Raw genomic sequence first — 27,990 nt, 5'->3', positions numbered from 1 at the left:
TTAATTCCTGCCTATTTCATTCCAGAATGCGATTACAGGCACCCATGTCGTGGCATAGACAGTCACAATATACGTGCTACCTTAATCTGCTTTTTTGATCATACAGACTTGTCTGGATTTCTGCATAGTTTTCATAATGATTATGTCCTTTCGTTATTCATCATTCTTCAGAAAACCATTACATCCTGGGACTCCTGCAATGAAAGTGCCATTGTTTGCTAAACTCCTTCAGAAGAGAATCATTTAATTTTACCTTTTTACCCCTTTTGACGACTAGGGCAGTGCTGGGACTATGCTAGGAACTCAGTAAGTGTTTGTGGCCTTCCAAAAAAAAAAAAGATGTTACTAGAAGATAAATTCTAGAAATAGAGGACCACCAAAAAACTGAAAGATCTAATCAGTCCTCCTTGCATACAAGATAGCACAAATTTCCTGAAAATGCAAGTAAAAATACGAACGTTATGCTATTAACCACACTTTTCTCCATGTTCGACCCTTCAAAGCAATATTGTGGTTGTGTCTTTGACTGTATGCAGGCAACCTTCCTGACTACTCTTATACAGGAAATAAATATTTAGAAGTGAGAAAAAATTTGTTTATTGCTGCTTTTTTTCTATTAATCTATGTGGGAATTAAATTATATACACGGCAAAAATTTTCTGATAAGCTGGCTTTATTATTAATAGCACATATGCTTTTATTAAACTCAGGCATCTGTCTACAACTTTTTCTGAAGCAAATGCTTTTGCATCCTGAAAATCATTGGTGAACTTACAGCTGGAAAATGCAGAAAACCCTAGGCTGTGCTTCAGAGACTCGAGTTCTGGCTCTGGCTCTATCATCGACTTCCTGTGTGTTTTGGATGAGTTACTTCACCTCTCTGGACCTACATATTCCTATTTATAAAAAGAGAGTTCAGTTAGATGTCCCGACGTCATTTTCTGCCTAACACTTTCTAACAAGTATCTGTGATAGTAATTTACACATTTACTCTTAGAGTTGATCTAAACACAGTCTTTTCTTTTTTATTTTCTTCATTTTAGGGGAAAGGAGGTAGAATGTGCTATTAATTATTGTTTGCCAAATAGAGAACTGACATCCTCTTGCAACATAACTGCCTCAAATGAGGTCGTTATAAGATCTTAAAGCAAGCGGGCACTAGCCTATGGGGTCAGAGGAGACGGAGCTGCTTCTGATGGCAAAGGAGGCTCAAGGGGAACTAGCCATCCAAGGTTCTCTGAAGTTTAGAAAGATAACCCACACTGTGATATTCTAATATGGTCTTTCCTCTCATCTTTTCTGTCTTTAAAGGAGCCGCGACTCAGCGCTTACACACATCTGGGAATTGCGTGATCGCAGGAGCCTCTCTAGCACAGAGCCTGAAGTCAGCTGTCTTTTCACCAGATAGACTTCCTTGGATGTATAGATCAAGTAAGATATCTGTAGCTGCCTATCAGTTTGTTCCTCTGAATCCCATGATTAAGTCACTTAGAGATATTGGCTCAACATGTTATCTCCCCATCTGTGATCACCAGGCCCACGCCATAGTCTGTCACAATAACTACAGTAGTTAGTTGCCCTGCCCGGAAACCCCGGGCTCTTCCCAGCCCCGGTGAGTGCAGAGAGTCCATTTCAACTGTACTCAATCCCAGCACAGCACTGTTTGAAGAGTTTGGAGCCTACCTCCGTCCATCTATTTTCCATTCTGAGATAAGCAACTCATCGGGGTTCTTGGAGGACACGATGGAGCTGGGTTTACGCAGGAGGTCCCCGGTGGATTTAATGCAGCAATCCATCTGTGTACTGCTACTTTTACATTCTTTCTTCCACTTCCGTCAAGAGAATTTTTTGGCCATTCGGTGTCATTTAGGAGGATCCAACAAGTCCAGGTTTGTATTAGCCAACTCAGCAAACTGGTAGGACTCGAGAGGCCACAAAGCTGACCTCTAATGAAAGTAGCCATATCAATGAATCCATCCACATCCTAGATTTCATTCTGCCCTCCTTGCTTCAGGAGCCATTCCCACCTATTCCCCAGGTTTTTGATAATTAAAAGCCAACAAATTCCAATAAGTCCTTCAGAGGGTAACACTATCTTCTATCTTCTGATTTCTTATTTGATCCCCCTGGTCATGATGAGTTCAGACTCTGGAGAGGCAGGACCTGAGGGGAGCTTTTCACTAAGATGTACAGGGGCGAGGAGATTCATTCAGGTCCATCAAGTCCCCAGAATCTCCCAGATATCATCATTCCCATTGTTAGGACCCAACTTTTTAAAAAGTTCAATGTTTTACATTTCACAAAGAGACACAGAGAAACAGTATGTTCAATTGACATTATGATTCAGAAACCCACAGAATCAGTTTCTGAGTGAGGTCCTCCACTGTCTTTGCCGAGAGTTCTCAACCAGAGGTGATGCTACTCCTCAAAGGGGCATTTGGAAATGGTGATGGGAGTCTGGTGGTCACAATAGCTGTGTGTTGCTGTTGGTATTTGGTACCCAAAGATAAAGAATATTAAACATACTGTGAAATCAGGACTTAGGAATGAATTGGGGCATTTGTGGGGATCTCTCAGGAGCTCACAGGCCATCTCTTTTTTGAGCCCTGTCATGAGAATGATAGAACTCCCTTCCCAGCCATGGTCATTCTCCTCAAGATGCAAATTCTCAGGAGACGAAGTCTGATTGGCTTTTCCTGGGCTCAGCCTTGGAGGAAGATCAGAGCTGGGGCACGATAATTGATAGTTTGTTGGTTCTGCAAAGGAAAAGGAGGGTCTTTATACCAAAAGAAAGAAAATGGACGCTGAATAGGCACAAAACAATAATGACAGCAAACAAAACAAATGTCCACAACAGTTACTATCAGTCAGAGAATCTCGAATCTGATCACTTCTGGGTCAGAGGATTGATCAGAATTCTTTCAGTTATAAGAGACAGAAACTCAGCTGAAGGCAGTTAAATGTATTAGCTTGTGTAACTGTGAAATCCACCACCCCTCACTTAGGGTCTATTTTCATCCATTGCAGTGGGTACTGACAAATAAAAATGGCAAGTAATAAGATATATTGGAATATATGAGGAAGCCATTTGGTGTAAACCTAATTCGGCCTGACCTTGTCTTTCCAAAAGGGCCTGACCGAGGCCATTGAGCGTGCACTGTATATCTGCTTTAGAGATTCCCTATGGCAAGAGCAAAGGCCCTTGAGATAAAGGTGCAACTTTCCTCCCCCTCCCAACGTTGGCGTCTCCTTAAGGATTAAGTATCTTTCCTTAGGCTAGAAACTGATTGCTGCGCTCACCTGTGACCGCCCAGCTTGAGACAATAGACTTGCCTCCTGCTACGCCCATCAAGATAGCAGACCCACTACCTGCTGTGTTCATCAGGTGCTGTGCCGACAGGGCAATCTTGTGACTAGTGTGGGAGGGACATTCCAATCATATGTGAAACACCCTCTTTGAGGGTATATAACCACCCTGTGTACCCCCACTTCTTTGGAGTGCTCTGTTCCTTTGTGGAAAGACTCTCCCGGGTTATAATCCTAAGATTTAAGCTCAGAATAAACTCACCCAAATTTTCATTTATAGATTGGTTATGGATTATTTTTGTTGACAGTTCACAACTGGCCCTTTCAATGGGGGAGCTGGTGACATTTAGTTCTGGGAAATTTTCTTGACTTATGTCTTTGATAATTCCCTCTCCTTGTTTTCCCTGTGCTCTTTGTGGAATTCCTGTATCTTGGACGTTGGGCCCTAGGAATGGCCCTTGGATTTTTTTCTTTCTCCTGTTTTTCCATATTTTTGTCTTTTTTGCTCTCCATTATGGGAGATATTCTTTCTTCACTTTCTAATCTTTCTGCTGATTTTTAAAAACTGATATCAAGCTTTTAACCTCCAGAGCTCTTTTCGTTCTATCAATGTTCCTTTTGATGGCATTCAATTCTCGTTTCATGTATGTCATACCTTCTCTTTTTTGCTGAAGATAGCAGCATTTATATTTTTGAAGTTCTCTTCTCTCTGCCAGCCTCTGATTCCTCGAAATCCTTGATTCCTGACAGTTTGTTCTGGCCTCTGTCTTTCACGGTGGAGGATTTCCTCTCCTGTCTGGCAGGTCTTCGTCATCCATCTGTGGGAAGCTCTGGGCACTTGGGAGGGTCCGTCAGCTGTGAACATCACTAAGTGTTGCCTGTTTGGACAACATAGAAGGGGGTGGTGCACAATGCCGGTGGTCGTGAGTGTTTCCTCTTAGACTCATCGGATTCTACCGAGGAGATTCTTCCGGTCTCCATCTGGCTGCAGGGTCTGAGTGAGGGATACGGGGAAGAGGGGTCTTAGCTGGGTATGCATATGGTTGCTTAATCCTCTCTCTGGAGAATCTGACTCTTCTGCAGGGATGAGGGAGGGGCAGCCACCTGCTGCACAGAATAGAGAAGGGGACCTAGGGATGAAGCTGTTTCTTAAACAGCTTTCTACCAATTCCCCTCATTTAAACTATCTGCTCATCCCCTTGAAGATGCCTTTCCAAAGACGCCTGGCCCTGCCCATTCCAGAGCCTTTAGAAAACCCTGCAGAGTAAACCGGGCTGGTTCCTGGCTTAGCATTGGCATTCTGGAGGCTGCCAAGTCAGTTATCACTTGTGCGTCTGCTTTCCTGATTCTAAACTTTTGTTGTTGACATCACATTCTTTCCATTCTTATGATTTTACACCTTAATTAGGAGAAAACCCAAACCTACTTCACTGTAATTTCAGAGTATTTCCTGAGGAGGCAGAATTAGACCTTTGTTTTCAGTCTACCATCTTTACCTGAAGTTCTCATCTTCTTGCTTCTTGCCTGAAGCTCCTTCTTGATTCGTGGACTTTAAAAATTCTGTTCCTTCTGCCCTTCACCCTTCATCTAGTGAACAGCTGCTTAGCACCAGCTTTGCTCCAACACAAACCATCAAGGAGATCTCCCCTGGTCACCCCCACACAGACACACACACACCAGGCTGGACCTGCTGTTCTAAACGTCCTTAATACCGCCACCGCCCATTCATACCATCACGATTATCGTCAAACATCTGTATAATTGGCTTTTTCCCACCACATCTGACCCTATAGGACAGAAACCCTGGCTATGTCATCCATCACTGTATCCTCACCACCCAGCACAGAGACTCACATAGTAAGAACTTGATAAATATTTATAGGATTAATGAAAAAATGAATACATGACTGGAATCATTAATTCTAGAAACAAAACAGCATGCAACATTTAAATACCAGTTTTTCAAAGTTTTTCTCATCATTATTTCAAAAATCTTAAGATATAGTCTTAGTGTATCCCATTATGCCAGTGTAATTTAAATGTTAAAAATATTCATTAAGGAGGGCTGGCCCCGTGGCCGAGTGGTTAGGTTGGTGCACTCCGCTGCAGGCGGCCCAGTGTTTTGTTGGTTCAAATCCTGGATGTGGACATGGCACTGCTCATCAGACCACACTGAGGCAGCGTCCTACATGCCACAACTAGAAGGACCCACAACCAAGAATATACAACTATGCACCGGGGGGCTTTGGGGAGAAAAAGGAAAAAATAGAATCTTTAAAAAAAAAAAAAAATCCATTAAGGGGCCGGCCCCGTGGCCAAGTGGTTAAATTCTCACACTCCGCTGCAGCAGCCCAGTGTTTCGCTGGTTCAGATCCTGGGTGCGGACTTGGCACCGCTCATCAGGCCATGCTGAGATGGCATCCCACATGCCACAACTAGAAGGACCCACAACTAAGAATATACAACTATGTGCCGGGGGGCTTTGGGGAGAAAAAGGAAAAAGTTTTTTAAAAATCTTAAAAAAAAAAAAAGACTGAGACATTTAAAAAAAAATATCCATTAATAGGCAATATTTGGGGGTATGTGCCCCATCCCCCCAAATTCCAGCAATGCTCTATTGGCATACCTCACCAAATCATAGGTTGTTGTTGGACAGGATAGGTCTCCTAAATTGCAAAGAATTAGGACAGATCAGCCAAAACTCACTATGGAAAGCACATATGCACATATTGTAGAAGTTGGTGGTGCAAGCTCCATCTCAAACCCCAAAATATTGAGGTGCAGGAAGTTTTGCACCTTAAAACTATAAAACATCTACACACCTGAACCAGAAAAGCTGGTGTGTTCCCTAAAGAGAATGCTCTGAGCTCTGCAATGTTCTTCAGCAGTCAGGAAGCCGTGTTGTTGGGGCCAGCCCAGTGGTGCAGCGGTTAAGTGCGCACTTTCTGCTTTGGTGGCCTGGGGTTCGCTGTTTTGGATCCCGGGTGTGGACATGGCACCGCTTGGCAAGCCATGCTGTGGTAGGCATCCCACATATAAAGTAGAGGAAGATGGGCACGGATGTTAGCTCAGGGACAGTCTTCCTCAGCAAAAAGAGGAGGATTGGCAGCTGTTAGCTCAGGGCTAATCTTCCTCAAAAAAAAGAAGGAAGCCATGTTGAACCAGCTATAGGATTGAGCTGGAATGATTTCTTTGGAGGGATTGCTGGTGATTCAATGTAATGGTGCATCTCAGGAGTCATCTGTGACTAATAAGATGTGTAACCCAGTACTTAGAGACTCAACGCTACTGTTTCCTAATCTTGCTTGTTTACTTACACCATTAATTATGATGTTGTTTGTTTTGCGGTTTGTATGTATGTTAGGGTTCTCCAGAGAAACAGAACCAACTGAATGTATATATACATAGGGAGAGAGAGATTTATTTTAAGAAAATGGCTCATGCAATTGTGGAGGCTTGGCAAGTCCAAAGCCTGCAGGGTAGGGAGGCTGGCCAGCTGGAGACCTGGAAAAAAGTTCACAGGTGGTTTTCTGGCAGATTTCCCTCTCCTTCCAAGGAGGTCAGTCTTTTTCTATTAAGGCCTTCAACTGATTGGATGAGGCCCACCCACATTTTGGAGAGTAATCTGCTTTACTCAAAGCCCACCAACTTAAATTAATTAGTTAATTTCATCTAAAAGATTCCTTCACAGAAACACCCAGGATGTTTGACCAAATATCTGGGTACCATGGCCTGGCCAAGTTAATGGAAAAAATTAGCCATTGCATGTGGTGATTACTGAAACTGCTCACAGGATTTTTCCAAGTTTTGGAGACTAGATGAAGAAAAAGGCGATGGATTTCAGTTAAGACTCTCCCCCAAAACTTGGGAATTATGTCAATGATAGAATTAGCAAACGTTATTAAAAATATGTTTTTAAACATGTCCGCCCCTGAGGGTATTCCTTCCAGAACCCACTGAATGTGTCTGTGCAGCAGGAGGTGGCATTGGTGAGGCCACTGATTCTAGAGGCCTCCTCTGACTCTGGCTGTGCAGCCTGGTCTCTGCTGCCTTCTCCGAGAGTGCCGAGATCCCTGCTCTCTGCCCAAAGGCAAGGAAGCAAGGCTCCTCCTCAATTTACCTCACAGTCGGCCTGTCTTTAGAGCCAGGTATCAGGTCCTAACCCCTGGGACTTTTAAATGTAACCTTATTTGGAAAAAGAGTGTTTGCAGACGTGATTGAGTCAACGATCTTGAAATAGGGCGAGTATTGTGGATTATCCAGGTGGACCCTAAATGCAGTCACAAGAGTCCTCATGATAGAAGCAGAGGGAGATTTCACGCAGCACACAGAGGAGAAGGTGATGTGAAGACAGAGCCAGAGGTTGGAGAGATGCAACCACAAGACCGGGATTGCTGGGGCAGCCACCAGGAGCTGCATGAGGCAAGGAAGGATTCTCCCTTCCAGGCCCCAGAGAGAGCTCAGTCCTGCTGCACTGCAGTCATCTGGACTCCAGAAGTGTGAAAGAATAAATTTCTGTTGTTTTAAGCCACGAAGTTCGTAGTAACTTGTTTTACAGCAGCCTCAGGAAACTGTTACTCTGGGCAAGGGCAGACAGCGCCCAGTGCTGCAGGGGCCCACACCAGCCCTGTGCTGTGGCCTGGGAACCACAGAAAGAGGGTCGTCCTGGCCGTGCAGTCCTTTCCCCAGCTCTTCACCTGCCTCCCACATTTTCATCTTGCATTGTGCTCCGTTCAACAATTTATTGAGAAGATGCAGTGCGTCAGGCCCCGTGCCAAGTATGGAGGAGCAGCAGACGAAAGGATCTCAAGGACCTCCCAAGAAAGACTCCTTGGGGTTTCCAGAATCACCTCCACTGCCTGGCCTTGCCTCTGCCCAAGTCAAGTTATTTAGTAAAACTAGGCCTCTACCAAGCGGCCCAGCTCTGTGAAGTTCAGGGAATGTGGTGGGTGGAAGCCGCCCGCTCCCCTGACTTCCCTCAGCCTCCGCTCACTTACCTTGCACAGAGCACCCCTTCTGTGCCAGGTGCTGTGCTGTAATTCTGGCCCAACTTGGAAACTGGGCTTGGGGAAATTCCGCCTTAGTCCTTCAGACCTGCTTGGCTGGGCTGGGGACGGGTATGTGGCTCCTTCCCCAGTCTGTGGGTGAAACAGGTATCACAGTTTCCACCCTCGTGGTGTGAATCAGCAGCACCTGCGGGCTCTGAGTGTCACCTTTTGTGCCCCATTGATCTTTGCTTATCACAGAGAAAACGCTCATAAAGGATCGGAGGTTTTCCCCGAACTGCGTCAGAGGATGAATGATGTTGGTGAGGGATTAACTCAGGTATGAACTCACACGAGCAGATATTTCTAAGAGATGAAATTGTTAGGCCAAAAAAGATTGGATTCAGGGCTCATGAAGAAAGATTGAGAGAAATACACAGCCATTCTAAACCGCATCTAAAGAAAGTTGAAGTGTAACAGTGAAATGGGCATGATCTGGACTGGGGAACTTATTCCCTCCCTGGGGTTTCCATGAGGAACTTCTTCCTGTCTCCAGGAAAGGGAGCTGTAATGGAAAGAATAAGTGGTTTCTTTTCACCCCGCACTTACTGCTCTTCATTGCAGGAGGATAAGCGTCTATGATTGGCAAGTTAAAAAGAATCTGTCACTTGCCATCCATTAGACTACGCTAACCAGACGGATGGGCCCCATCTCTCTGTTGCCTTCTTGGGATGCCTTGAACCCCACAGTAAAGGTGCTTATGGCTGTAGACCTCTGTGGTAGGTTGACCAAGTGGGTCTGTTTTTGTCTGACCCAGTTAGGTCCTTGCCTCTCGATATTGAGGCAAGATACTGTCCGCCATGCAGGGGGCGGAATTTACCCCGCTGGCTTGATCTCAACCAGAAGAAATAAACCATCAGTTCTTAAATCTGTCCCTAAAATGTCTACTGCCATCACTCTATGGAAGAAAGTACAAACGATCAAGTTAGGAGAGGCAACTGTTCTAGACAAAGTGCAGGTGAAATGTGGTGTTTTTTTCATCTAACTTTGTACTCTTTCAATGATCAAATATGCGTGTAGGCATCATAGTAGAATTAAGCAGTCTACTTTTCTTTTTATGCAGCTCTTAAGCACTTTTCAAATTGTTTCTATTATAAATTATATCATACTTATTACATTATATTTAAGTATATATAAGTATTTTAAGTATATGTAAGTATATATTATATATAAATTATATTATACCATTGTCAAGTCATATAATTTCTTTGAGCTTCAGTTTTTGCAAACACAAACAATAATAACCACTATGCAGAATTTTCATAAGACCTAATTAGGATGAAGTATATAAAGGAATGGGTATATAAAAGGCACTCAATAAATAGAAGCTTCTTAATTAGTCTCCATTCTATTAGTTGTGCCAGAAGCCCAATTGAAATTAGCTGAAACCTAAAAGGGGGCAGGGGGTGGACATTAATGAATCATGCAGTTATTATTCCAGTGGCACACACAATTTCATCAGAATTTCATATTCTCTCCATTTCTTGGCTATAATTTTCACTGCTTGGCTTCAGCCTTCAAATAGTTTTCTGCTGCATATCACTCAAGATGTGCGATTCTCTGAATCAATCATGGTGGACAGGAAGAGGAAACATTCTCATTGACCAGACCTGAGTCATGGGCCTTCCTTTTAATGGCGTGTGCGTGTGTAGCAATATGGTTGGTGACCAACCAATAATGCATAGAATGGGAGTAGGACGGACGTTCCCTTATCTGAAGATTCATCTAAAGAAAGGATGTTGACAGACACAAGCAACATGGCCATTACCTTATTTTGTTCACCGTAGGATGAAAAGAGGAAACTTTTAATAATGATGATGATATTTTCAGTGCACAACATATGAGTAATGGCATCACTCCTATAGAAGTTACCCCTGCTAGTGTTACAATTCAAATATATATGTATATGCATGCACACACGTACACATACACTTGTGCAAGCTACATGCCATGGAGGAAAGCCAGTCTGGTAGAAATTATACAACTTCAAAATAACAATGAAATTATTTTATTTTCATACAGTTTTCAATTTTTAAAAAATTTTAATAGACTTTATTCTCTTAGAGAATATAAATATATTCTTTTAGTATACAGACAGTTTAAGCAGAAAATACGGAAAGTTCCCATATACCACTGCGCTAGTCTGCTTGGGCTGTCATACCAAAATATTCTAGGCTGGCGGCTTAAACAACAGAAATTAATTTTCTCGAAGTTCTGAAGGCTGGAAGTCCAAGATCAAGGTGCCGACAAATTGGGTTCCTGGTGAGAGGCTCTTACTGGCTTGTAAGTGGCCATTTTCTTGCTGTGTCCTCCCATCACCTCTTTTCTGTGCACTTAGAGAGAGAAAGAGAGATCTCTGCTGTCTCTTCCTTTTCTTATAAGGATGCCAGTCCTATCAGATTAGGGCCCCAACCTTATGACTTAATTTAACCTTAATTACCTCCTTAAAGGCCATATCTCCAAATACCATCACCTTGAGGGTTAGGGCTTCAATATAAAATTTGGGGAGGACACAGTTCAATCCATAACAGCATCTCTCGCTCCTGCACAGTTTCCTCTGTTATTAACATCTTGCATTAGTGTGAAACATTTGTTACAGTTGATGAGCCAATACTGACACATTCTTATTAACTGAAGTCCATAGTCTGCATTAGGATTCACTCTGTTTGACACTTCTATGGTTTTGACAAATGCATAACAAATGTATCCACCATTCCAGCATCGTGCAGAATAGTTCCATCACCCCAAAAAAGCCCTGTGCTCTACGTTTCATCCCCTCCTCCCCCTGAACCCCTGGCAACCATTGATCTTTTTACTGTCTCCAGAGTTTTGCCTTCTCCAGAATGTCATGTGATTGGAATCATACAGCATGTAGCCTTTTCAGAAGGGCCTCTTTCACTCATCAATACACACTTAAGTTGTCTTTTCGTGGCTTGACAGCTCTTTCTTTAATCACTAAATAATATTCCATTGTGTACGTTGCCACAGTTTGTTTATCCATTCATCTATTGAAGGACGTCTTGGTTGCTTCCAAATTTGGTAATTACGAATAAAGCTGCTGTAAACATTTGTGCTCAGGTTTTTGTGTGGATACGTTTTTAACTCAATTGGGTAAATACTCAGGAGCATGACTATTGTTCTCCAGCCTTCGGTGCTGTCAGTGTTTGAATTTTAGCCATTCTAATAGGTATGCAGTGGTATCTCACTGCTGTTTTACTTTACGATTTCCTAAGGACACAATGTATTGAGCATATTTTCACATGCTAATTTGCCATTCGATGTGTTTTTTGGTGAGATCAATTTTTTTAAAACTTTTTAAATAACTGTAGGATGCAATAATAGGTCCACCCCCATTCTGCCACTCGTCACAGACAGACAAGTGCCTCCAGAGGAGCTGTTGTTCGCCGAGCTGCACACACAAGAGAGGGCAGACTCAGAAGAAGGAATCAGCCACACTGAAACCTGCAGAGTGAAGGATCTAATTAAGGTATGTATTGATACTCATCTTTGGGGAAGAAGGACATAAGCAACCAGGGACACTTTTATGTCCTTGGAGGAGAGACAGAGGTCTGGTACAAGAGGTGAATTTTTAAAAAAATCTTTTCATGTCCCCAGAGTCCACAAACCCTGCATATGTCTTAGTGGCTGTCCCAGGGTCTGGCCGGGTGAGTGAAGTAGCCATGCCATTTTCTCTGCAGGATGCTAAGAGAGAGTCAAACCTCCTACCAGAGTGAGAAGGTAGATGAGAAAAGATCCCCCATTTGACCAGGCAACTGGGGGGAATCTGTCCTCGTGCCGGGTTCAATGTTTCTATCTGACAACTGAAGGAAGACAACTGGCAAGCAAACCTTCAGCCTTGATGAGATGCTAACTTAAATGATCTCATCCCCTTCTCACCAAACCCTGAAAAGCATTATTAGCCCCTTCTCACGGAAGAGGAAGCTGAGATTCACTTTGCAAAACAAGCCCAAGTTTACTCTGCTACAAAGTAATCTAGAACTTGGAAGTCAGGGGGCGCAGACTCCGAAAGATTGGAGCTTTTTACTCCACCCACAAATATGGGTACCCATATTTCCAGAGAAATATGGAAAAGGAAAGGGATTTGGAGGAGACGGATGTGGTTTTGAGTCCTGGCTCACTCGCCTCCCTCTCGGTGTAGCGTCGGCCACTGGACCGAAGCTCTCTGAGATAGAGACGTAAAGCAGATGTGAGTGCCTGCTTCATGGGGTGGAAGAGAAATCAATCAGGCAGTACATCGAAAATTCCTGGTCTACTGTAACAAATGGTAGAGATTGTTAATACTTTCCACAGGTTTGACTGATCAAAGAGCCTGGGGAGGTGCGGACAGGGGGTCAGTAGGAAAGATCCGGGGAGAGAATGTGTTGAGGACCTACTCTTGTTCTGGGATATTAGGAGGGCAGAACAAAAGGAGGGGGAGCTGAAAATTGTTTTTTAAAATAACTGTAAAAGACAAGTAGGAAGGAAGATGTAGGAGGGGAAAATGTTGTTTTGATAGACACTGGCCACAAAGAAAAACCAAAGGACCCACCTCCATACTTCAGAAACTATGTTTTAAAAATCTATTTGAGGTACAGACGTGAATGAAATTAATGTTTTTAAAAGCTGCTAAGGGCATTTCAAATTATAGAAAGGTGGCATAGTGGATAGCGATGTCTGAATCTTCAGCAACAAATTGCTTTGGAAAAATAGGAAGTCTAGATTGAAATTGCCTTGAATGTACATATCAATTTGAGAAGAATTACCACATTTTAAATGTAGAGTCTTCCCTTCCATAAATATAGTACATATTTCCTTTTAATTATGTCTTCTTTTATGTCCTTCAACAAAGTTTTATAATATTTTACACAATTGAATTGCAGTTTTTATCAGATTTGCTCCTAGTAATTTCTTTTTTTGGGGAGGAAGATTAGCCCTGAGCTAACATCTGCTTCCAATCCTCCTCTTTTTGCTGAGGAAGACCGGCCCTGAGCTAAAATCCGTGCCCATCTTCCTCTACTTTATAAGTGGGACGCCTACCACAGCATGGCTTGCCAAACAGTGACATGTGCACACCCGGGATCTGAACCGGTGAACCCTGGGCCACCGAAGCAGAACATGCGCACTTAACCGCTGCGCCACCAGGCTGGCCCCCCAGTAATTTTTGATGCTAGTGTGATTGGGCTCATTTTTTCTATTGCATTTTATTGATTGATTGATTGGCTATACTAGAGAAAGCATTTTTTTAGCTTTGATTTTTTTTTTTTTTTTTTGGTGACGGAGATTGGCCCTAAGCTAACATCTGTTGCCAATCTTCCTCTTTTTTTTTTTTCTCCCCAAAGCCCCAGTACATAGTTGTATATCCTAGTTGTAAGTCCTTATAGTTCTTCTATGTGGGATGCTGCTATAGCATAACTTGATGAGCAGTGTGTAGGTCTGCACCCAGGATCCCAACCAGTGAACCCCAGGCTGCTAAATCAGGGTGGGTGAACTCAACCACTGTGCCACAGAGCCGGCCCCATCTATTGCATTTTTAAATTAGTTATTTATAGTCCTTAAAAGCAGTTAAAAGAATGAACTAAACTTTTTAGAATTGTGTGATTATACTTCTAAAACAACATGCTGGGAGAAAAAAAGCAAGATACAAAATGAGAGATATAATATTATACCATTTATGTAAGTTAAAAGCAAATGCAAAACAATATTATACATTGTTTATGGATACATATAAGCATGTAAAAGTACGGAGGAAACTGGAATGATACAAACCAAATTGGTTTTAGCAGGCTCCTGGGGTGTGGAGATGTTGTATAGTTAAAGGGAACATTAGCTTCATCTCTATTGCATTAGAGAAGAAGGAAGGTAGGAAGGAAGAAAGGATGGAAGGAGGGAGGGAGGCAGGAAGGAAGGATGGAAGGAGGGAGGAAGGAGGGAAGAAAGGATGGAAGGAGGGAGGGAGGAAGGGAGGAAGGAGGAGGGAGGGAGGGAGGAAGGAAAGGAAGAGAAAGAGAGAAAAAAGAACCAAAAGCAAATATAACAATATGTTAGTAGTTGCTAATTCTGGATGGTAGAACTGTAGATATCTAAGTTTTCTTTGTGAATTTTGTTTTTTCTCATCTACTCAACCCTCCTGTATTAGTCAGCCTGGGAAGTTTTCAATTTTTAGAACTGAACAAAATACCACAGTCTGGGTGGCTTAAATGACAGAACTCACAGTTCTGCAGGCTAGAAGTTCAAGATCAAGGTGCTAGAAAATTGAGATCCTAGTAAGAGCCTCTTCCTGGCTTGCAGACGGCCACTTTCACTCTGTCCCCACGTGACATTTCTCTGCACATGTGCAGAGAGAGAGAGGGCTTTGGTGTCTCTTCCTCTTCTTATCAGGACATCAGTCCAATCAGATCAGGGCCCCATCCTCATGCCCTCATTTAACCTTAATTACCTCCCTAAAACCCTATCTCCAAATACCATCACAACGAGGGTTAGGGCTTCAATATATGAATTTTAGGGGACACAATTCAGTCCATGGCATTCTACCCTCTGGCCTCTCAAACTTCACGTCCTTCTCACATGCAAAATACGTTCACTCCATCTCAACAGCCCCAAAGTCCTAACCCACTCCAGCATCAATTCTGAGTCCAAAGTCTCACCTAGGTACCATCAAAGTCAGGTATGGGTGAGACTTGAGGTGTGATTCATCCGAAGGCAAAATTCCACTCCAGCTGTGAGCCTGTGAAAGCAACTATGTGCTTCCAAAATACAGTGGTGGGACAGACATAGGAGAGACATTGCCATTCCAAAGGGACAAATCAGAAAGAAGAGAGGGGTGATGGGTCCCAAGGAGGCCCAAAACCTAGAAAGGCAAATCCCATTAGACTATAAGGCTTGAGAATAATCCTCTTTGTCTGGGTGCTCTGCCTTCTAGACTCACCGGGATGGTAGTGTCACCTCCATGGCCCTAGGCTGTGGCCTCACACCTGTGGCATAGGGCAGGGGTGGCCTAGCCTCCTGAAACTGAGGACAAAGAAGCCTTGCCCCCTGGGCCTGTGAGGAGAGTGTCAGCCCTGATGATCTCTGTATCACTTCAGAGTCATCCCTCCCTTTTCTTTTCTTTTCTTTTTTTTGGTGAGGAAGATTTCTAGTGAGCTACCATCTGTGCCAATCTTCCTCTATTTTGTATGTGGGATGCTGACAGAGCATGGCTTGATGAGCGGTATGTAGGTCCGCATCCGTGCTCCAAACCTACAAACCTGGGCCGCAAAGGAGAGTGTGCCAACCTATTACTACACCACCGGCCAGCCCCATTCCTCCCTTTTCTTGAAGGATAAAACGTGTTCAAAAGCGAATGGCTCTATTGTTCCAATCCCACAGAATCCCAGAAGTTCAAAAGCCTTCCTTTATTTTCTGCTGTCTCTGCAGCTTTGATCCAAACTGTCAGTGTCTCTATTCTGGGCTTCTCCTGAAACCGTTAATGAACTCTGTGGGTAATCTCTGTATGGCGTGGTTGTCCAGCCACACCCTAGGTGTACTCTCCACTTTCTCATGTTTGCAGGATGGATAAGCTGAGTTTTCTGAATCTTCAAGTTCTGATTTCTTTTTGCCTGACAATTCCTTCTTCAATTTGTGTTTCTCCTCTCACATTTTACTATTAGCAGTGAGGAGAAGCCAGGCCGTACCTTCAACACTTGGCTTAGAAATCTGCTCAGCTGAATATCCAGTCTTGTTGTTTACAAGCTCTGCCTTTCACAAAACATGAGAACACAATTCACCCAGTTCTTTGCCGCTTTGTAACAAGGATCACCTTTCCTCCAGTTTCCGATAGCATGTTCCTAATTTCTGTGCGAGATCCTACTGGAAGCAGCTTTAACATTCGTATTTCTACCAACATTTTGTCCCTGATGATGTAGGTATTCCCTGAGATGGCGGAAGCATTCTCTACAGCTCTCCTCTTTTCTCCCTGTGTTCGCACTATAATCGCCTTTCATGTCCATATTTCTGCCAATAGGTCCTTCAGGGCAATCTAGGCTTTTTCTAGCATGTGCCTCAAAGCTCATCCAGCCTCCGCCCAGTGTCCAGTTCCACAGCCACTTTCACATTTTTAGGTATTTGTCACAGCAGCACCCCACTTCTCAGTACCATAGTCTGTGTTACTCTGCTCAAGCCACCATAACGAAATACCACAGACTGCGTGGCTTAAACAACAGGAATTTATTTTCCCACAGTTCTGGAGGCTGGGAAGTCCAAGATCAGGGTGCCAACACAGTCAGGCTCCGGTGGGAGCCCTCTTCCAGGTTGCAGGCTGCCAACTCCTCATTGTATCCTCACACAGCTCAGAGCAGAGAGAGGAAGCAAGCTCCCTTCTGATTCTTATAAGGGGGCTCATCCCATTCGTGAGGGCTACACCATCATGACCTCATCTAATCCAATTACTTCCCAAAGGCCCAGCCTCTTAGTACCAGCACAATGGTGGGTAGGGTTTCAATATATGAATTTTGGGAGGACACAAACATTCAGTCCATAACAAGGGTTTAGGGCTTCCCCATATGACTGGGGCAGGGGGTGACAGGCAGACACAATTCAGTCCATATCTTTAAATGAAAATATTTTTAAAGAATCTATTTCTCTTAGGTGCTTCTGTGACCGGGTCCTCCTGCCTTGATGGATTATACAGTCGAGCCCAATTTGACGACAATAACTGACTACTACTATCCTGATGCCATTTCAAGCCCCTGCGATGGGGAACTTATCCAGAGAGATAGCAAGTTGCTTCTTGCTATCTTTTACTGCCTCCTGTTTGTATTTGGTCTTCTGGGAAACAGCCTGGTCATCCTGGTCCTTGTCGCCTGCAAGAAGCTGAGGAGCATCACAGATGTATACCTCTTGAACCTGGCTCTGTCTGACCTGCTTTTTGTTTTCTCCTTCCCCTTTCAGACCCACTATCAGCTGGACCAGTGGGTGTTTGGGACTGTAATGTGCAAGGTGGTCTCTGGCTTTTATTACATTGGCTTCTTCAGCAGCATGTTCTTTATCACGCTCATGAGTGTGGACAGGTACCTGGCAATTGTCCATGCTGTGTATGCCATCAACGTGAGGACACCCAGCATGGGCATAGCCCTGAGTCTGGCAGTATGGCTGACTGCCATCATTGCCACTAGCCCGCTACTAATATTTTACCAAGTGGCCGCTGAAGATGGCGTTCTACAGTGTTATTCATCTTACAATCAACAGACTTTGAAGTGGAAAATCTTCATCCACTTTGAAATGAATATCTTAGGCCTGCTGATCCCATTCACCATCCTTATGTTCTGCTACATTAGCATCTTACAACAGCTGAAGAGTTGCCAAAACCACAACAAGACCAAGGCCATCAGGTTGGTGCTCATTGTGGTCATTGCATCTTTACTCTTCTGGGTCCCATTCAATGTAGTCCTCTTCCTTACTTCCCTGCACAATATGCACATCTTGGATGGATGTGTCATGAGCCAGCGGCTGATTTATGCCACCCATGTCACAGAAACCATTTCCTTCACTCACTGCTGTGTGAATCCTATTATCTACGCTTTCATGGGCGAGAAGTTCAAGAAACACCTCTCCGAAATATTTCAGAAAAGTTGCAGCCACATCTTCCTCTACCTAGGGAGACAAATCACCAGGGAAAGCTGGGAAAAACCATCCTCCCTCTATCAGCATTCCTCCCGTTCCTCCAGCACAGACTACATTTTGTGAGGAGAGTGGCTTCACGCAGGCCCCTGCCTGCATCACCATTCTTCTTTCGGGAGTCAGAAATGGCTTCCATCAGCGTCTAAGGCTACATGAAGGGATACTCTTGGAAACTGGGTTACAGACATGAGACTTATGTTACAATATGAAATGAATTCTTACTATTGCAAGTTAATCTTCTCAACTTTCAAAGACTTTTTTTACTATTTTCTGGAAATAGTCTATATATTTCATTATTAAGTATAGTGTTAGTTGTGAGGGACTTTTTTTCTTAGTTTTTAGAGTGTCTTTATCACATGCCAATTTAAATTTTTATCAAATGCCTTTTCCTTATCTATCGAGGTGACCATATAGTTTTCCTCCATTATTCTGTTAATTTGGTGAGCTACATTGATTGATTTTCTTGTCTTAAAATCAGCCTGTATTTTTCCTGGAAAAAAATGACCTCTTAATCATGATCATTTTAATAAGCAATTGGATTCTCTCGGGATTTTCATATATCTGTGTCATGGGAGATCAGAATTTGCCACCCCAAAATATGTCTCTTTGCCTTGATTAAATTTTTAAGAACAAAAGACTCAGAAAGAAACTTTGACTTCCCCCCTAAATGCCTAAGAAAATTTAAGATAGAAGGTCTGTTCAAGGAAGGAGCTATCACCATAGATATCTCCAGGTGTGGTAGACAGGCAGGAACGTAGCAAGGCCATGGTCCAGCAAACATTTGTTGACCAAACATTTGCTTTTTCATCTCTGTGTTTCCATTGCCCTCCTCCCCTTTGAAGTTACAAACCACTACCCCCAACATCCTCCTTTGTCTTTAGCTGAAGATAGTATTTAAGGTGGTGGCTTCGGACATTTTGGTGAGCTACTACTCAGTTTTTCTGGGATTCTCCCATGTACACATCTTATTAAACTTTGATTTTCTCCTGGTATTCTGTCTCATGTCGATTTATTTCTTAGACCAGCCAGAAGAGGGTAGAGAAATACTCTTTCTCCTCTTTAGTGTTCATAAGAGATATTATCTTGTAATTTTTCTTTCTTATAATGTCCTGGTCAGATTTGGCCTCCCAAAATGTGTTGGGAAGTAGTCTCTTTTCCACTACTCTATGAAAAAAAGTTTATGTAGAGCATTTTGTTTGTTTCCTCCTTGAATGTTTGGTAAAACTCACTAGTGAAGCCATCTGGTGTTTCTCTGTAGGAAGATTTCAAATTATGCATTCAGTTTCTTTGGCAGATAGAGATCATTCAGATTTTCTGTTTTTGTTTGTCTCAGTTTTGAAAAGCTGTGATTTTTAAGGAATTTTCCCACTTTATCTAAGTTGTCAAATATTTTACTGTAAAGTTGTTCCTAATATCTTCTTATAGCCTTCTAAATGCATGAGGATCTGAAGTAATGCCCTTTTTCATTCCTGATACTGGTAATTTGCATTTTCTCTCTTTTTTTCCTCTGCTCAGTCTTATGGGTTTGTCAATTTTATTAGTCTTCTCAAACAACCAGTTATTGACTTTGTTGATTTTCTGCTTTTGTTTTTTCATTGGTTTCTACAGTTATCTTACCTGCTTTCTTTGGGTTTAATTTATTGTTTTGTTCTAGCTTCTTGACATGGAATCTTAGATTATTGATTGTCAACCTTTGGTCATTTCTGAAAGATTTTGTGTGTGTGTGGGAGGAAGAATGGCCCTGAGCTAATGTCCCTTGCCAATCTTCCTCTTTTTGCTTGAGGAAGATTGTCCCTGAGTTAACATCTGTGCCAATCTTCCTCTATTTTGTATATGGGACACCACCACAGCATGGTTTGATGAGTAGTGTGTAGGTTTGTACCCAGGATGCGAACCCATGACCCCTGGGCCACCAAAGCAGAATGCACAGACTTAGCCACTATGCCACGGGGCCAGCCCCTGATGCCCTGACTAGTTAGATGTTTTTAAAGCTATATAATTCCCTCTAAGCACTGCTTTGGCTGCATCCCATACATTTTGATATAACAGATTTTCATTAATTTTCAATTTAGATTACTGTCTATTTTCCATTGTGAATACTTCTTGGAATCATGAGTTGTTTAGAAGTTAATTTAAAATTTCCAAAGAGGATTTCTAATTATCTTTGTGTTTTAATTTCCAGTTTGACTACACCGTTCTCAGAGAACATACATGTATGATTCAATTTTTTGAAATTTATTGAAAATTGTTTTATGATCCAGAATATGGCTTATTATGGTAAACGTTCCATGTATACTTGAAAAGAATAGGTGTATTATGCAGTTTTTGGCTGTAGCTGGTTAATCAGATTGTTCAAGTCTTCTATATTCTTGCCGATTTTTCCTGTTTGCTTATTCTATGAGTCACTGAGAGAGGTATATTAGGATCTCAAACTATGATTACGTTTGTCTATTTTTCATTTTAATTCTGCTAATTTTTTCTGTATATATCTTGAAGCCATATTTTTAGGTGCATACAAATGTGGGATTCTTATGCTTTTCTGTTGAATTGATTCTTTTTTTTTTTAATTAAGATTGGCACCTGAGCTAACACCTGTTGCTAATCTTTTTCTTCTCCTCCCCCTCCCCCTTCCTCTCCTTCTCCTTCTTCTTCTTCTTCTTCTTTCTCCTCCCCAAAGCCCCTGAGTATGTAGTTGCGTATTCTAGTTGCAGGTCCTTCTAGTTGTGCTGTGTGGGATGCCACCTCAGCATGGCTTGATGAGCAGTGCTAGGTCTGCACCCAGGATCTGAACTGGCGAGACCCTGGGCCACTGAAGCAGAGCACGTGAACTTGTTGATGCAAATAATTCATAACCAATTTATAAATCAAAATTGGGGTGAGTTTACCCTGAGCCAAAACGTGAGGACCATATAGCCTGGGAGAGTCATTCCACAGAGGAATGGAGCACTCCAAAGAAGTGGGGGTGTACAGAGTGGTTATATACTGTCAAAGAGCATGTATCACACATGATTGAAATGTCCGTTTTACAAGAGTCATGAGATTGTCCTGTTGGCACAGTGACTGATGACACAGCAGGTAGTAGGTCTGCTGTCTCAGTGGACACAGCAGGGTGGCAGGTCTGTTGTCTCAAGCTGGGTGGTCACAGGTGAGTGCAGCAATCAATTCCTAGTCTAGGGAGAGATGCTCACCCTCAAGGAAATGCTTGTGTGGGGGAAGTTGCACCTTTATCTTAAGGGCATTTGTTCTTGCCTTTGGGACATAGGAAATGCTTAAAGTGGATATGGCCACGTCAGGTCCTTTTGGGAAAAAAAAAGGTTAGGCCAAGTCAGCTTTACACCAAATGGCTTCCTCATATTCTCCAATATATCTTATTGCTTGTCATTTTTATCAACCTTAACTACTCAGCCCTGGGGCCAGCCCCAAATGGATTCTTTTATCACTATGAAATGTGTCTATTTGTCCACTAATACTTCTCATCCTAATGCTACTATGCCCAGCACTAATATAACCAGACCAGCTTTCTTTTGATCAATCTGTATACTGTGTTTCTCTCTACTCTTACTTTAGACCAAACTATTTTCCTATATTTAAAATTTCTCTCTTATAAGCAGAATTTAGTTGGGGCTTTTTAAATTCTTTTTGCACAGAGAAGGTTTAATTACCGTGTGGATACATGGTACGTATAAAATCTAAAAATCACTTTTAAATGAAATATTCTGTTGGATCCCATTACATAGCATGTAAAAGACTGATTTCATATTTCAGAATGATTTTTTTCTGTAATTTTCCAGTTGAACAAGATAACTTCAATTACAGATGATGCATTCTGCAAAACTGACACGTTATATTGACCATACTGAAGAGAAATGCCTGGAGGGCAGTCTAATCATCTTGGGAAAGCGTCTAAATAGTTTTACCTCTAAATGTTTAAGTATGTGCTTACATTTATTCACACCACTCCTCAAAAAAGTGTAAGCTTCTGAAAACCATGAAAAAATAGCTTCTTTCTTCTGCTTTAGACACAAAACGTATTTACTTAATTCTGAGTATTCTGTGAGCTCCATTATCATATTGAGGTCACTAGTAATGAAAGACGAACTCTCCTCATTCTGGATTCCCAGAATCTGAAATCCCAGTTGAAATGTAGCCATGTGGCAATTTCCTGATAATCTGTCTTTGTAGAACTTTCATTGTACTTTTCTCCGTCATCTCAGTGCTTGCTAAAACCTCTGTCCTCTTGGAGTAATTTCTTACGTTGATGCCAGTAAGTGTATTTAGAAATGAAAGTTCTGATTCTAAATGTCCAAGCTGACCTCTCAGATCTTTTGAAGACTCCCATCCTTCAGAATCTGATTGATATATTTCTTGAAATGATTTTTGGACTCTGGAAATTTCTTCCCAGGGGGTTGGCAGCTCCTTGTGAGGCAGGTTCAGGGCTGCCATCTCTGCTTCCAAGATGCAGACCTTGGGTATTCATGCATGGCACTGAGAGGTACTTGGTCCCAGGGGGTCCTCAGTCACTTCCTGACTGCTGTACACACCTCACCCAGTGCAAGAAGCCTATGCTTACTCCTAGCAAGTGTGGATTATTTTCCTAGCTTGGAGGGGGGATGGGAGAGCAGCAGTGACTCCAGCACCGGCACATAGAAGCCCACACTCACATATCTCATGGTCACTTGTGTCCCTGCTCACATTGCCGTAGCTGTCTATAAGCAGGCCCCCACTTCAGGGAGTTGGATTGTTCCAACCCAAAGCCCAAGGGTGCCACAGCTTGTATTTCTTACCCAGTCTAATAATCTTTGCCTTTTAATCAGAGCGTTTAGCTCATTTACATTTAATAAAAATATATGAGGCAATAGCACAAAACAGGGGGTGTAAATGGAAGAGTAAATGGAGTTGAACATTTATATGCAGTTTTTTTTTTCATTTTCAAGAAGTATTACAGTTCTACCTTAAGATAGGCTGGAATAAGTTAGAGACGACTTTTCAAGTTTCTAGGATAAACAGTAGAAATACAAGAAAACATAACTAAAAAGCTAATGAGAGAAATGGAATTAAAATAATACTTGATTAATGGAAAAGAAGCCAGGAACAGACCAAGAAACAGGTATAACAAATACAAAACAAATAGCAAGATGGTAGAATTGAACCCAACCATATCAGTAATAGATACCAACCCAAAGCTCTCATATCATTGAATTGCCAAGCCAGCCCTGACCTCCTACATGTAGACTCTTTTTATTTATTAAGATAAAATTCACATAATATTCACCAGTTTAATCATTTTAAAGTTTACAATTAGTGGCTTTAAGTACATTCACAATGTTGTGCAACCATCACTACTATATAGTTCCAGAACTTTCTCAACACCCTAAATGGAAACCCCATTTCCATTAAGTGATCACTCCTCATTCCTCTCCCCTTCGCCAAGCACTAATCTGCTGTGTCTCTCTGGAATTGCCTATTCTGGGTATTTCACATAAATGGAATTATACAGTATGCAGTCTTTTATGTCTGGCTTCTTTCATTTTGCAAAATGTTTTCAAGTCTAGGCTTCTTTTTTTTTTTTTTAAGGTATTTCTTTTTTTTTTTTAAAGATCGGCACCTGAGCTAACAACTGTTGCCAATCGTCTTCTTTTTTTTTCTGCTTTTTCTCCCCAAAGTCCCCCAGTACCTAGTTGTGTATTTTAGTTGTAGGTCCTTCTAGTTGTGGCATGTGGGATGCCACCTCAGCGTGGCCTGATGAGTGGTGCCATGTCCTCGCCCAGGATCCGAACCAGTAAAACCCTGGGCCACCGAAGTGGAGCATGTGAACTTAACCACTGGGCCACGGGGCTGGCTCCCTGGCTTCTTTTTATGTGAGCAAAAGATACCCTGACTTCTACTCTTGGTAGTGCCAGACTAGGCACATCAGACCAACACTTCCAATGAAGAAAAGTGGAAAAGCTGGACAAAAGTTAAAAATATATATGTGTCCAACTGCTTGAAAGTTCATGGATAATTATAAGACCTTGGAAAAGACATAAATCTCGAGAGCTAAACCCAGCATTTGGATCTGTTTTTTCCCCTAAAGATATTTGCCAATTTCAGGAGAGGCTTCTGCAAGGCTGAGAATCTGAGTAGCATTTTTGACTGACTCACAGGGATAGGGAGATTAAAGTTTGACCCCAGTACCTTCCAAATAGGGATGCTGGTAAATCTCTGTTTGGGGTTGGGACCCTGAGAGCTATACCTTAGGTTTGGGCGCACCAGAAACTGAGCAGCCCTTGGAGGAAGCAGAACCTAGCTTCTGTTATCTCAACCCTTAGAAACTGGTTTGAGGGAATCCCAGGTTGCTACTGCTCCCCAGGAACCTGACATATTTAAACATTAATCCCCTCTGGAGGAAGATAATATCATTCTCCACCTCAATCATTCTGTGAACAGTTTTCTAAAATTTTTTGAATTTTTTATTGTTTTTGGCACACACTAAAAATAACCAGAAACATGAAGAGACATGAGACCATAAACAAGAAAGACCAGAATCAACAGGCAATAAAAGCAGATCTACAGAAACTCCAGACACACACGTGATGAAACAGAGATTTCAAAACAACAATGCTCACTATGATCAGCTAGATAAAAGAAAAGCTTCAGAAATTGGCAGGGAATTGGAAACTATAATTTTAAAAAAGAAGATAGTATATTTGAAAAAGAACTAAATAGAAACTTTAAAAATAAAATAATTAAAATTAATAACTCTATGGATGGGTTTTTCAACAGATTAGACACAGCTGAAGAGGAAATTAGTGAACTGAGAGATAGGCAAGAAGAAAATATAAAAAATAAAGCATGGGGAGACCCCCTTCCCCCTAAAGAAAAGAAAAGAAAAAGAAAATATAATGGAGAAGGTAAGAGACATAAAGCATAAAATGATAGAGCCTAGCATATGTTTTTGAGTCCTAAAATGAGAATAGAGAAAGAATGGGGCAGATGCAACATTAGAAAATGTAATGGGTGAGAATGTTCCCACCTTGAAGAAAGTCATCAAGAGACAAACTCAAGAAGTCCTACAATCCCAAGTACGATTAAAAAAACATCACATTTAGGCATATCAGAAACTGATGAAAACCAAAAACTTAGAGAAAATTTTAAAGGCATCCAGATTTTTTATAAAGACATTATCTTCAAGAGAGGGGCAATTAAAGTGACAGTAGACTTCTCAACAGAAAGAATGAAAGCTAGAAGAAAAAGAAATGATACCTTTAAAGAGCTAAAAGAAAACTAGAATTCATATCCAGTGAAGATATTCTTTAGGAATGATGGTAACATAAAGCATTTCATAATTTATCTTCTTAAAATGCAAAGTGTCAAATATAAACAAGACAAATAATGAAATTAAGCTTCTGGACAATAATCTAAAAGAAGATCTTCATGACCTTGGTGTAAGGAAAGATGTCTTAAATAGGATTCAAAAATATCAACCAAAAAATAAATTTGACTGCATTGAAATTAAGACTTCTATTAATCAAAAGACAAAGTGGTGGACACTGTGATGTGCCACCCAGATTCCTGCCATGGAATAAAGAACTTTTCACTCCAGCTGCTGGGAGAGCCAGCAGCAGACATCGTTCAGCTCTCAGCCCCTTGGGGATTGCCTTACCTGTCCCTTCACAGGGTGGACTGCATCCCACGATCAATCAATTTGAAAGCATAAAGTCCCGGTCCCCTCAGCTGAACTTGGGATAGTTTTGAAGGAGAGAGTCAGCTATAACCTGCAGACTACAGTGCCGCTCAACTTTTCCCTCTCCTCAACTGCTTCTTTCCCCAGATGTTGATCCCAAGAGCATTCTCAAATAAACTTCCTGCACACTCGTCTCCATCTCAGAATCTGCTTCTTGGGAAACCCAACCTGCCACAGATACCATTCAGAAAGTGAAAATACATTCAGAATATATCATGGATTTCGAATTGTTGGAAACAGAACTAAGAATAATTTATCTTTCTGTTTTTCTGCTCTATAACAGGCTTCCCCCATGAGACAAAGGGTGCATTGTACTGTATGTCAATTATAATTTAATTAAAAAAAATGCAACCTCCACCAAAAAGATCCTCAAACCAACCAAACAAAAAACTCTTCAGCAGGGCCCATCACACCCTGCAGAGCTGGCTTGTCTTCCTTTCCTCCTTTTGTCCCCCCTCCTCCTTCATGTGTACAGTTTCAGCCACTCCGGCTTCCCTTGAGGCATGGGAGATTGGCCTCCATATTTACTCAAATGGTTCTCCCTCTCAATTTTTATGTGAGTGTCTCTGCTTTATTTTACATTTTCTATTTTTTTATTAAAGAGTTCCTCGATCTGTTCTTGCAATTTTCCAATTCATTTTTCACCTCTGTTCCATCTATGGTGCTCTCATTTCAGCTATTACATTACATATATATGTTTATTTACACATGTATAAAACATGCTCTTTTTCACACCGGCACAGCGAGGCACTCAATCAACAAGTGCTAAGTTGAAATGATGAGGACAGGAAGGATATAGGGAAGAGGACAGAGGGACAGTCACATTTTTAGGCACCTACTCTGAGCTGGGTACTTAACCAATACTTTCTCATTCAACTTCAAAAGTCCTTCAAGATGGGTATCATTAGCCTCAGATGCTACCAAGTCTGAATCCAGATCACGATGCCTCCAAAGCCACAGGAGCTCACCCCACCTCCTGCACTGGCCAGCAAGTCCACTGTCTTCTCTCCCGCGCCCTGTGCTCCTCAGCTCAGCTGCCTGGCCTGGAGCAAGCCGAGTTCTGGAGGACACAACTCTGAGTTCAGCCAGCCCCCTGGGAGGGGCCATCATGCTGGGCACAGCCAGATTAGACCAGCTCTGCAGCTGGCCTGCAAATTGGGGAGGAGTTTCCTCTACCTGCTGCCGGACTGCAGCCTGTCAGGACTTTTCTTTCTCCAACCAATCAAAGACCATTTGGAGCAGCCAACACTTGTGAAGTGGAATATACCTCCAGATCTTGAACCATGCCAGGTTTTCTTGAGGAGATATTTCAAGAAACACCTCAGAAGTCCTGTCCTGGACCCTGCTCCTCCCACTTACAAGTCGGCCTAAACTAACCTCTCAAAGCATCAAGGCCGTCACCTGTGAGATAAGGATGATGAAGATGGTGGTGATGATGCTATCTGTCCTGCCTGCTCCATAGAACTGCTTGATGTTCAATCTGTCACCTGTAAACATCTTCGTGCACATAATAGGCAAACCATTATTACTGTAACAAAAATATACAGCATGTAGCCTTTTACTAGCTGTGTAACTCTGGGAAACTTACTTTCACTGTTCTGTGCTTCAGTGTTCTTATGTGTAACATGGGGATGGTGATAATGCACACCTCTGATTTATGTGAGAGGCTTATACAGGGCTATGAAGCTGTGTTCTATCACCACCCACCACTTACGAGCTGGCAATGACAACAGTCACCTACAGAATAGAAAGACTTGGAGCTCATTTCTGTGTGTGTCTGGGTGTATGTGTGTGGTATGCTAAGAATATGTCTGACAAGGAAAGGCTGAAGAACTGTTCTGGATTAAAAGAGACATGGCAATTAATATGTCATATAGACATAATGATTAATAGTTGATCCTAAATTGGACTCTGGATCGAGGGAAAATACTATGAAGGACAGTTTTGGTACAGTTGGTGAAATTTGAATTTGGACTACCTATGCGATAACGTAAGTATTAAAATTAGTATTAAAAGAGAGATACACCTGGGAAATCTGGACACCCACATGTAAAAGAATGAAAAGAGACCATTCTTTTACAAACATTCACAAAAATAAACTCAAAATGGATCAAAGACCTAAAGGTAAGACCTGAAACCATAAGGCTTCTAGAAGAAAATATAGGCAGCATACTCTTTGACATCAATCTTAAAAGGATCTTTTCAGACACTATGTCTTCTCAGACAAGGGAAACAATAGAAAGAGTAAACAAATGGGACTTT

The 27,990-nt window shown here is 42.1% G+C and overlaps 1 protein-coding gene, 1 long non-coding RNA gene and 1 pseudogene across 2 annotated transcripts; 1 reads left to right on the top strand and 2 right to left on the bottom strand.

Annotated features, from left to right (window-relative positions):
• Positions 1-655: 655 nt before the first annotated feature.
• On the bottom strand, positions 656-8,445 carry LOC138918121 (uncharacterized). The gene is made up of 2 exons (XR_011427116.1): positions 8,304-8,445; positions 656-2,756 (listed from the first exon to the last, which is right to left on the bottom strand). It is a non-coding gene; the product is annotated as an uncharacterized lncRNA (long non-coding RNA).
• Positions 8,446-11,697: 3,252 nt separating this feature from the next.
• CCR8 (C-C motif chemokine receptor 8) lies at positions 11,698-18,997 on the top strand. Its single transcript, XM_001501979.5, has 2 exons — positions 11,698-11,838; positions 16,974-18,997. The coding sequence occupies exon 2, from the start codon at positions 17,004-17,006 to the stop codon at positions 18,069-18,071; it is 1,068 nt and encodes a 355-aa protein (XP_001502029.1). The 5' UTR covers positions 11,698-11,838; positions 16,974-17,003; the 3' UTR covers positions 18,072-18,997.
• A 2,953-nt stretch (positions 18,998-21,950) lies between these two features.
• On the bottom strand, positions 21,951-27,225 carry LOC138917958 (centromere protein P pseudogene; annotated as a pseudogene).
• Between the last annotated feature and the right edge of the window lie 765 nt (positions 27,226-27,990).

The sequence above is a fragment of the Equus caballus genome, chromosome 16, assembly GCF_041296265.1.
Source record: "Equus caballus isolate H_3958 breed thoroughbred chromosome 16, TB-T2T, whole genome shotgun sequence".
Classification (NCBI taxonomy): domain Eukaryota; kingdom Metazoa; phylum Chordata; class Mammalia; order Perissodactyla; family Equidae; genus Equus; species Equus caballus.
Note: the sequence above shows the minus strand (reverse complement) of the source record. Positions and strands in the feature narration are given on the sequence as shown.

Excerpts from the sequence above, each read along its gene's own strand:
- CCR8 (XM_001501979.5), top strand. The coding sequence starts at position 17,004 with ATGGATTATACAGTCGAGCCCAATTTGACGACAATAACTGACTACTAC.